General features: G+C 31.9%; 2 protein-coding genes across 2 annotated transcripts; both read left to right on the top strand.

Moving 5' to 3' along the window:
• The first annotated feature begins 1,335 nt into the window (after window positions 1-1,335).
• Window positions 1,336-6,628, top strand: LOC145754833 (solute carrier family 49 member A3-like). Its single transcript, XM_082570968.1, has 7 exons — window positions 1,336-1,605; window positions 2,497-2,701; window positions 2,787-3,002; window positions 3,595-3,718; window positions 5,138-5,402; window positions 5,523-5,755; window positions 6,032-6,628. Exons 1-7 carry the CDS (start codon window positions 1,390-1,392, stop codon window positions 6,195-6,197), a joined length of 1,425 nt encoding a protein of 474 aa, XP_082427094.1. The 5' UTR covers window positions 1,336-1,389; the 3' UTR covers window positions 6,198-6,628.
• A 2,383-nt stretch (window positions 6,629-9,011) lies between these two features.
• Window positions 9,012-10,605, top strand: LOC145755755 (diencephalon/mesencephalon homeobox protein 1-A-like). The gene is made up of 5 exons (XM_082572003.1): window positions 9,012-9,129; window positions 9,335-9,510; window positions 9,901-9,985; window positions 10,260-10,353; window positions 10,441-10,605. Exons 1-5 carry the CDS (start codon window positions 9,012-9,014, stop codon window positions 10,478-10,480), a joined length of 513 nt encoding a protein of 170 aa, XP_082428129.1. The 3' UTR covers window positions 10,481-10,605.
• The last annotated feature ends 666 nt before the right edge of the window (window positions 10,606-11,271 follow it).

Below are 11,271 nucleotides of genomic sequence, written 5' to 3' on the forward strand. Positions count from 1 at the left end.
ATTGGCCAAGTATGTAGTTATCAGACGATCTGTATGTGGCCTATTTCGTACAAGCTATACTACCATAGCCGATAGGGTGTATAAAACATTGTGCGCACTGTTATGACATTTTGTAAATATTTGTTTAACGTTTTAGTCGTGCAAGGATTTGATCAGAACATAAGTATGTTGTACTTTACAGAAAACTAGTTAAGTGTTTATAATGTTCTAATTCTAGCGTCATCATTTTATATGTTGACACAGCTAGTTTAATAATAAAGCTTGGGGTCAATGCTAGTTAGCTATTGTAAAATAAGACGGAAATGTGTCTAATGTTTAGTGTTGTGTTATGGGATACAGACTTCGTTGCCAATCTACGCTTAATTTGGACCTAAAGTCAGTTTACAGAACTGTAAAGGTATATTAAATCAAATTAACGTGAGTTTTGTGTAAATAGTTTTCCAAACAGACCGGTCGAACACTAACTTTATTCGATTAAAGTTAAACAGCGAAGAAGTGGTAAACAAATTGACCCGGTAATTAATAGCACCAAAGCTTCTCCTAAATGACAAACATTTGCTAACGTGACGTGGTTCGAATCAGAGTGACGTAAACAGTTTAAAGCGGTTCATTTTTCAATGCAAATAGAGCGTACCCTTAACAAGCTTACTTATCATTGAGAGACAGATAGACATGTAGGTTAAGAAAATTAGTATCGCTTAGTTAGTATTAGTTAATACGACATTTAAAATTTTGAATAAAAAATTAACAATTGCGGGAAATTAAAAAAAAAATTAAAATCAGGCTATTTTTTAAATAAGGGTTAGCTTATGCTTTAAAAAAACAAACTAAGCTATAATTGTTCGCCAAGGCGCACATACCTACTATAAAATTACTAGGACATTTACAAAAAAAATACCCTAGAGTATTGTATTTAACGAAAAAAAACGCGTTTTATTTAAATATATCGTCGCGACAATGTGAGTATATAAAGAGACGGATGCTTGAAAAACATTTAAGTCCAGCGTTGCGGCTAGATAGTTTATATCCGGTAATATAAGTTTAACAGTATTCTAAGATTAAAGTAGAAACCCTTAGTGAAAATATTACTACAGAACAGTAAATTTTTTTTAAATAAAAAAGTTGTTCTAAAAACCGTAATATTGCTTTTTGAATGTGTTATTTTGTTTTAGTTATTGAACTCTATATTTAGCATAAGGCAAATGAGAATCTTACGTTAATTACTCACCTTTAGAACATTTGATTCGGTATACCAGCTTTTGAATTTCAATATGCTTTTCATTTGGATGAGCTAAAAATAAATAATAAATATTTATAACCATTTTTTTTAGTTTTGATTATTAATCATTTTTTTAAGCAATTTTGATTTTTTTGTCATTTAATTTTAAAATGTCGGAAACGGAGTCGGATAACAGTCAGGTCGAACTGGCTAAAGTCAAAGACGAAAAATCAAAGGAATTGGACTTTGCCGTTACGGAGACTCGTACCTACAAAACACGATGGTTAGTTCTCGGAATTCTGGCGCTTTTGATTTACTCAAACTCAATGTCAAGGATAGCGTTTGGCCCGGTAGCCTACACGAGTGCTACTTTCTACGACACCGAGGTATCAATTACAATGCATTTAAATGTTCCGGGTTTAAATAAAAATGTTACTCAAAATTTTTCGAATTTTTAAAATTTCTTGTTCAAACAGAAAATTTACAAATATTTTAAAAGTTTTTTTGTATTCAAAATTAAAGCATTTGTGCTACTTTATTTTTTATATAAAGAGCAATACACGGTATTATTAGGTATTATAATATCACTTTGGTATAACAGGTATTTACATACAATTTTACGCCCTGTCAAAGCGATATGATCTTCACCCTTACTTAAACTATAACTAGCTAGTTTTGATACATTAATAATAGTGGTGTACAAATTTTTAATACGGTTTCAATTTTAACCACGTGAAAATTATCAATCTTTCATTTTGTAATAAAACGTGATGTAAAAACAACAGTCTACCTATATGTTTCTACGAAAACTACGACCTATGCTGACCGTAAAGGCGTGATAGATCAAAAAAACATAATTCTTTAAAGCGACTTGCTTTCTCGTTCTTATTAAAATATTGTGAAAATAATTGTCCTGTTTCAGCGAACTTTATTTTTATTTTTTTAATATATCTTAATTCTCGATGTGGGAAGGTCGACTTTACGACATAAACATAGGGTAACATCAGTTACCCCGATCCAGTCTCGAGTTGCCTTTAGCAGTTTGGTTTGGGATATTATTGATTGAAATTGCCCAATAATTTGGCTGCTGATTGTGTGCTGGCTCAGCAGAAGTTTATACTCTTTATAGCGTCTTACTCAAGGGCGCTACAGCAAGAACGCAGTGAGGATCGAACCGAGGACCTCTAGTATGTAGCAAGTTTTTTGAGTCCTAAATCACGCCGACGGTTTTACATGCACACGATAAATTATATTTAAACTATAACCAATATGCACAGATTGGAACAATTAATTGGATGGCAATCGTTTACATGATAGTAGGGATACCGTTCGGTCTAGTGGCAACTTATATCATGGACAAATTTGGGCTTAGACTATCGTTGATCGTTGCCTCTTGGGTACAAACTGCTGGTAGTGTGCTTCGAACTGTCAGCGCTGTGCCAGGCCTGGGACAGTCAGAAAGACTACTACTTGTATTTTTAGGTAAGATTTAAGCTTTTTTAGGCAATTTGCCACGTCCCAAGCAAAGATGCCTAATAGTAAAGCTTGTTATTTTTATACTTTTTAGGCCATGTGCTTTCTGCCATAGCGCAGCCATTTTTTATGTTCGCGCCAACCAAAGTAGCCGCAATATGGTTCCCAGACAACCAGAGAGCACTGGCAAACACCATAGCGACGACCAGCAACCCCCTGGGAATTATGACTGCCAGCATTCTGTCACCAGTACTTGTTAAACACCCGGACGACATACTTATTATGCTTATTGTTTTTGCATGTCCAGCATGTAAGTTTAGATTACAAAATAGTTTGTTCAACATTATTAATATATATTTAGGATAGCCAAACCAAAATTTTGTTTAAATAATATTCATTATATTCAATAATACTATTGATTTTAATTAAAAGTGTCCAACTAACACAACCTTGTAAAAATTTGACTCGTAAATACAAAGCTTATGGTCTAAACATATAACATAATCTGTTTACGGTTTGGTTTGTTTAATATTTTTGGTTAATAAATTTTAAATATAAGCTTTGCTTTGTCTATTAAATATTTTATTATTTTAAAGTTCTAGACACTTATTCCTTCAAGGATTAAAATCTGCAATTTACATACAGTTAGGCTTAAAGCAACTTCTTTATGTACGAAATTTTTTCGTAAAGGGATTTATATGCCCACTCCCCGATGCATATTAATATGACATAATGGCACTATTGCTGGCATAGGTGCTATTTATATCACGGTCTTAATCTTAATTTATCCTAAATAGTGTAGGATCAAAGAGTTTGAAAACTTTTGAAACGATAGTGTGTGAAATACCGCGCAAATACAAACAAATTTTTTTTTAAATTTAACCAATTATTACTTTTTTTAGTTTTGGGTTCCCTACTTGCCACTGCCGGTATTCGAACCGACAAACCCAAACTGCCACCGTCGATTAGTGCCAATGCCAAGTCTGAACCGTTTTGGGTTGGAATAAAGCAACTTGTGCGAAACAAGTAAGTAACTTTTGTTTATTTTTACGCCTTTGAAATTTAAGCCTGTTTCATATCAAACTTCGTAAAGACATTATTTAGCAAATTCACAAATAAGTAAACTGTTGTAGGGCTCATTTAAAGGGAAGTTTTATGGCTATATAAACTTACGATAGGTCGTAGAGCTTGTATTTTTGTTTTGATCGGTTTAAAAACAACCTCTATTCAGTCAATGGCATGCTTTGGCGGTGTCTAGTTACACTTTGTGAAAGGACTTCGTCTGCAAAACAAATACGAAAACTCTTTAACGACAAAACTTTAAAAAAATCCATACATTTTGCTTAACGTATGCAATCGGTAATATTGAAAGGGTTTGTTGTGGTAATTAAGAAAAACCAACACTAAAATCGTTAGAACCGAATGGCTTTCATTATTTGTATATTGCTGTTGCTTTTATTCCGTGCTAGCCTTCAATGGTAATTGTGTTTACCAAAAAACATTGAAATTTCAATAGAGCACAACCATGTAAAGTTAAAAGCTATGTAAAACACAGCGTTTCTACTAAAAATAAAATAAATGTCATGTTTTTCCATTTAGTCACTTTAAAAATTGATATTTTTCTTTTAAATACAATTTAATAGCTGTCAAGTAGTTTCGATTGCATATTTTGGATTTGGTTTATTTAGGATGACATATTTGTAAGCACTAACGTGCGAGCGTTCTATTACCGGCTAGAAAAACCTCAATTTTTTAATTTACCTTTTTTAAACACTTTACGTTTAAAAGCCTTGCCAATTTTGTCCTATGCGTTAACCTACCAAAAAAATCGAAATTCAAATTGCATTAAATTGGTTCGATTTCTAGTTACGTTAATCTGGTAATTGGTTATACAATATGCGGTATGGTTAGCGAAATACGCGACCATTCGATCGCAATCTTCTTGATTAATCCGTTGATAACCTTCCCAACCGCGCACGCGATTTCAAAAAAACGCCTTTTCGAATAATTTTAATCGAAACGTATTACTCGAGTTTTGGTCTTTTATTTTAGATCGGGTTGCCCTAAATTGCTGCAGGAACATTTTTTTGCGGCTTAGCGGTTACGAAATTTCAAATACCGTTTGATAATATTTATTTTATTCAATGAACGCGTATCATAATAACGGGTAATGACGATGTATAATAGATACCCTAGTAACCGACAAGCAAGGCACAGTGATATTCTTATATCAAACACAATATTTTGGTAATTCAATGCTACTAGCAACTGACTTAACCTTTTGGTCAAATAAAACCACCCTTAAGTTAATATATATACACAACGCAAATCCGCATAAAACTATTTTATTAAAGTGAAACTAACTGAATAGCCTTGTCTTGAGGGGAATTTAGATCCAGTACAAACTTTAGACAAAAATATTTTGAATTGCATAAACTTTTTCAGACACTACTGGATAATCTTCATCAGCATCGGAGGGGGAATTGGAATTTACACCGCTCTCACTGTGTTCCTGGAGCAGATCCTCTGCCCTTGGGGTTACACTGACTTCTTTGCCGGGGTCGTATGCGGGACAACACTTGTAGTGGCTGGGGTTTTAGGGGCCCTGATAGCCGGGATCGTAGCCGACAGGACGAAGAAATTCGTCGGGGTCACCAAGATCTCTTATTTTGCTTGCATGTGTGCTGTTGTTATGTTCGTCGTTCTGCAGGTTTGTTTTTACTATGACGTAATAATAGTATGACGTCATCACGTTTATGTCATCAATAGTTAGGTGTCAGTTGTTTTTACTAAAATGTATAACTTTACCTTTTAAAACTTTTATTTTTAGAATAAACAAAATCAGGAAGCTCTTATCGCAGTTTCAGTGGGCCTAATCGGATTTTTCGGACTTCCCCTTTTCCCCCTGGGTAACGAGCTGGTCGTCGAAACAACGTACCCCGTCGAAACGGCAACCAGTTCGGGGCTAGTGTTTTTAAGCGGACAACTTCAGGGAATGGTACTCGTGCTTTTGCTGCAAAACACAGCACAGCCCTTAGACTCTCAGTACGAGAATATAACAAGGTAAATTTTGTTTTTTAAAAAAAGAGGATTTGGAAAAAAAATAAAAAACTCCAAACGTACAGTTTTCTAAACTAATTTAATCAAATATGCAAATAAGTCCCTTAAAGATTGTTTAATCAATCATATATAGATGCTCATAAATTAGACACGCTATAAACAGCAAACAAATACTATAGACAGTGACAATGAATACATATAAGAATCAATTACATGTATTATATACTGTAACCCCTAAATTATGATAAAATTATTCAATTAACATAATTTTTCATACAGATGCCGTAGCGAGGATTTATCACAGCCCTTGCAGAAACCGATTACCATCAGGGACATGTCGATTCCCGCTTACGTATTATTAGGTTACACGGTCGTTGTGTGCCTTTTGTTCGTCATCTGTTTTCGCACGAGCTATCGTAGGCAGAACGTAGAGGAAAGGACGTGATATCGGGTAGTGCAGGGATATGTATACCCGAGTACTTTGCGTGCGGTAGATACGGTTAAGTCGTAGGATTTAGCACGATTTGCCATGCATATTGAACGTGAATAACGTATGTACTATTTCAAGGCCTTGATAATATAGAATTCAGGATTTAAAAATTCAACAATCAGATTTTTATGTTTATATCGACACACTGTTTTAAGTTTATTTTCTTAACTTTTAATTCTATTTCATTTTTTATTAACATTTTTGTTGCTCAATACTAAAACTTCCGAATGCACTTTATATTTCTACTGTTGAACTATTTAATCTTTGTTATTAGTATTATTGTAACATCCTACGTTTAAATTTTTATAAGTTGTAATTTTGAGATCTATAGAATAATAAATTCTGTTATTTTTTTAAAAATAAAAAATAAATTCGAATGGTTTGCAATTCAACTTGCTTTTTAAATATTTTCCCCATCCAATCGTCATGGTAAATGACAATAAAAGGAATATGGGTTTAAAAAACTTGCTGAAATCAAGCCAGAATTCGTCTAAAAACACTTTATTTTCTGTGATAACGATAAACAAGTATAAGATGAACAGTCGCGGGCGAGAAGCTAACAATGAAATAAAATTTTGTTTTTTAGGGAGGCACTCCAAAAACAAACCCTGTTTTTTGTGCTTAAAATTAGTTTACATAGACTTCGTGGTGCTTTAGGGCCTTAACATTGCCATTTCTTTGCTGTTTACTGCTTTTTTTATGGTAAAAATTATCACTAATTAAATAAAGTTGTTTAACAAAAGGCGATGGGTCATATAATTTTATCAATTAATAAAAAAAACAATTAATCAAAATATACTGACAAAACAAACTAAATCAAGTCCTCGGCAAGTACAATGACCAAGTTATACAATCAGATTCAAAAACTTGGTTGCTATGCCAATAAAATAATAACAAAACAAAGTTGAACTACATTGCATTATTTTAAAAAGCTCTTCTTAGTCATAGGTATTTAGAAGAGCTTAAGGTTATTCTACTTTATTTCATATGCAAAACATTTTTCAGGAGAAGTTTGTTGTGAAAACAACAACATTATGACAAATCAATTTATCTAAACAAAAATTTAAGATCAATAGAATAATTATATAAATATTTTTTATATAACTGTGAAGGGTGATTTTTTCGTAACAATTTCTATGCCTCATTTCCTTTATAAGAACGCCCCGCCAATGTTTAAAATAAATACGCCTCCGCTTTTATTATTATTGCCGAAAGTTCTCGCTTGGGCTAGTCCCTACCCTTTATGTGACAAGCTTTATTTTCATAATATTTATTTAACTCAACCACGGAATTTTCCAACTTGTCTATAACTTAAACAATTACATAGCCACGAATGGGTAAATATTTTTCCCCACAAAATATAATTAAATATAAAAATAACGATAAAAAATTTCGGTCACAACAATATAAAAAAATTTTTAGGTTTCGGAGCAATAGGAAAAATTTTTGATTTAAATTGCTATTGATCAAAACGCTAGTGTGTCCAATTAACCCTTTAATTTGCCACTTATCATTTGCAATCTGTTTAAAGTCAATTAAAAAACAATTTGATCACGAAAATCGATATTTCAGATGATCGAGATTCAATAAATCGTCAAAGCTAATTTATCGCTTAATAAACACTCTAAAGGCGATTTTTTAATTAATTTTTTTTAATTTATTTGTACCTACTTACCTATTGTAACCTGCCTTAAAAAAGTTTGTATTAGGTGATAGCAAATTTTAACTATAATATTTCTTTTAAAAGCAATGCTTTAAATCGATTTATAAATTAACTTTAAATTTATTGTGTGTAATATGGATAGGCTTACAAATTTAAATCATTATAATCTTTCAAAATTCCAAATTAGGATATGCTATATACATTTAACCCGTTTAAGTTTAAGATACCTTAAGCATTAATAAAGCTATGACAAAAATTAAACGTCATTAATACTAAATGTATTAATAACAGCATTGTAATACAATTTAACTAAAGGCGTAATAGATTATCAATTAAATTATTTAAATCCTAAATGAAAACGATAAATTCCAAATTAACGATCAATATTTAAAAATTTTTTTTACCATAACAATGTCCCTAAGGAACAATTAACGCTCTGCAGCGCCATCTTGTGTCACGACTAGTTTTATAAATGAAAATTAGACACTTTTAATTCGCATTAATTGTGTGTCATAAAGTGTACTAGTTTATTTAAGCAGTGCTTTATTTAGGTAAAGTAAATTTAACAAACACTTATTTAAACGACTATAAAATAAGTAAGAATAATTTACACTCAATTTTTCAAGCAAATTGCCTTACAAAGTGAAAGTAGTAGAAAAAATTGTGAATTACTAGTAAAAATAATTAAAATCAAGTAATTGGAATATATAACAAGTAATCCTTTTTGTGCTTCGGCGAAGTTACGAAAACAATCTTTTTAGTAGGCCGCCCCTGACTTGAAGTGTTATAATTCGGCGCTAATCCACAGCGTAAACGTACTTATGTAAAATCACACAGGACACCCCTTTTCAGGATAACTAACGCTCGTTTCGACTTAAATCGGAGCGACGATTGTAAATCGAAACAGCTTTAACGAAAAAGAGCACTGGCAGCACTAGACTCAGATTAATTCAAGGTTTAGGGTAGAAGTTTTACGATATTGACTCATTAAATCGCAAGCTAGTTTAACTTATAGTTGCATCATTATTTACATTTTTAATGTTCAAATAGTCTAACACTACATATTTTAGATTTTTGACTTAGATAGATAATATCTTTAATTTATGATGAATTTTAACGAAAATCTTTGGAAGGTGCCAAACATGGGAACTCCGTATTTTCCGTTTCGAAATTACTACCCCTTACTTTTTCAGTCACACCACAACGCCGCCGAAATTCTGGCAGGTAAGTTCTTGTAACTATTTGTTAACTTGGTTATTTTTCAAAATAATTTTAAACTAGTTAGAACAGCACTTGTCCTAACCAAATAAGATAAAACTCAAAGTTATAATCGCAATACTATATTGCGCACATTTTGTAAAATACAAAGCTCTAAAAATTTGGTTGTTTTGACATATATTATCAGATCTATTTTTACACATCTTTTTAGCAGAAATTCTATTCAACAGTGGTGTACTGCCTCGCAAACATCGGCGAAGTCGAACTGCCTTTACAACAGTGCAGTTAGATGCTTTGGAAAAAACGTTTGCAGAGAGCCAGTACCCCGACGTAACCACGCGCGAAAATTTAGCGATTCTTACGAATCTGGCAGAAGCCAGAATTCAGGTATAGCTTGTATAGATATATGTATATCAAAACTGTTGATAGACCCTTATTTAACCAGATAACATCTTAAGATTTGACGATAAAGCATAAGAGTTTATTTTTTGTGTGTTAATGTTGTTATTACTAATTTGTAACAAAATGTTGTTATCAAATTGATATTACTTGTCCCTTGCAAAAATTAGCAAAAATGTACTACAGCAAGTAACAATGTATAAGCTATAACATGAAGTAAATTCAAATTAGCGCACAGTAAAGTTGGGAACACAATTCTACACGACAAAACACCATTATTTTGTCGTGCTCATACCGGATAATCCTTTTAAAGAGTCTTTGATAGGCGTTAAGCCGACGTGGGAAAAATCAACAAAGATTTTTTTGAACTTTTTGCAGGTTTGGTTCAAAAATCGAAGGGCCAAGTTTCGAAAGCTACAGCGGCTCAACCAATTACAGAAACGCGCGAACACTTTGAAAAAAGGTAGCCAAAATCAATTTATATCTATATAGTATACATCCTTCAAAAGTCACATAGCACAACAGCAGTTAAATATTTAAATTTGTCATACCTTTACCAATTGTTAATATTTTTTGCTAATTTTTTAGGAAAACATTGTTCAGACTAATTGAGGTAACATAGTACTATTAAAATTCGATTTAAAATTTTCAACTTTTTTTTGATTTTTTTCATGGTCCCTAAATTTTTTTCTAAAATTTTATATAAAAAAAACAATAAATCATTACAACATTACCAGAAAACTCCGATTCAAGTTTAAATATTTCTTTACAAAATGATGGTACATGCAATGATATTGATAAAAGCACCAAAATGGACGAACCCCCATTAACGTAAGCATAAAATATTTAAAAAATGGTTTTTCAATTAATTTAAAAATAAGACTGTAATTAAAAAAATATTTTTAACACTTATTACAGAGTTAAACTAGAGAAAACAGACAACCAAGACTGTAATTGAAACAAACAAAGTTTAAGACTTTACTTTTGCATACATATATATGTATTTATTCTTTTAAAATGTCATTAAAAACAAAGTTTTATTTTTAAATTTACGAACACATTATTATTGTAAAACTTCCTAAACTCGAGTTATGTTTATTTATAAGAAATTTTGGATCCTTTGTACTTTACGGTTCTCAGAAAAAACTCTTGTATTTTACGGTCCTAGCTAATACTTTTTCGTATTTAACGGTCCTCTCTAATTTTCTCTCGTGCTTTACGGTCCTAAGATTTTTCAAGAACCGTTAAGTTCAAGTGATCCGAAAATTTTTCTACACTGTGTATCTATTTCTTTAGTTAAATGCTTTTTGCTTAGCACGCTTTATTTTGCCGTTTTTTACAATCATTGCTTTTAGGTAGCGTTAGTATTTTACGCTTTACGATATTTCAACCAAATTTATAGTATCATTATAATTGTTTTTACATAGTTTACCTTTATTAACTCACCAAACCAAAAATAAAGTTATTCAAATGCTTGAAAAGATGGCGTGGTCGCAGAGTTTCTTTTTTAATAATGTTGGAATTTTTCCAACTTGCACGAGGATATCTTTATTTTAAAAATTGGTCAAGTAGTTTTCGAGATATCGGGATTTAAAGGCAAATATTGTAAATAGGGAAAGTCCCTACGCTCGCGAGTCATGCACGCACGGCGTCATCGTCGTAAGTTCATATGCTGGCCGATATAAAAAATAACTTTATTTTGCCCTTTCCGAGCCGTTTGTTGTACCTTTTTAAAAAAAAATTTTGCAG

Source organism: Corella eumyota, chromosome 6 (assembly GCF_963082875.1).
Source record: "Corella eumyota chromosome 6, kaCorEumy4.1, whole genome shotgun sequence".
Taxonomy (NCBI): Eukaryota; Metazoa; Chordata; class Ascidiacea; order Phlebobranchia; family Corellidae; genus Corella; species Corella eumyota.

Excerpts from the sequence above, each read along its gene's own strand:
- LOC145755755 (XM_082572003.1), top strand. The coding sequence starts at position 9,012 with ATGAATTTTAACGAAAATCTTTGGAAGGTGCCAAACATGGGAACTCCG. Across the intron at positions 9,511-9,900 it reads TGGCAGAAGCCAGAATTCAG|GTTTGGTTCAAAAATCGAAG; the intron begins GTATAGCTTGTA and ends AACTTTTTGCAG. Across the intron at positions 9,986-10,259 it reads CGCGAACACTTTGAAAAAAG|AAAACTCCGATTCAAGTTTA; the intron begins GTAGCCAAAATC and ends CAACATTACCAG.
- LOC145754833 (XM_082570968.1), top strand. The coding sequence starts at position 1,390 with ATGTCGGAAACGGAGTCGGATAACAGTCAGGTCGAACTGGCTAAAGTC. Across the intron at positions 3,719-5,137 it reads AAGCAACTTGTGCGAAACAA|ACACTACTGGATAATCTTCA; the intron begins GTAAGTAACTTT and ends AAACTTTTTCAG. Across the intron at positions 5,403-5,522 it reads TTATGTTCGTCGTTCTGCAG|AATAAACAAAATCAGGAAGC; the intron begins GTTTGTTTTTAC and ends TTTTATTTTTAG.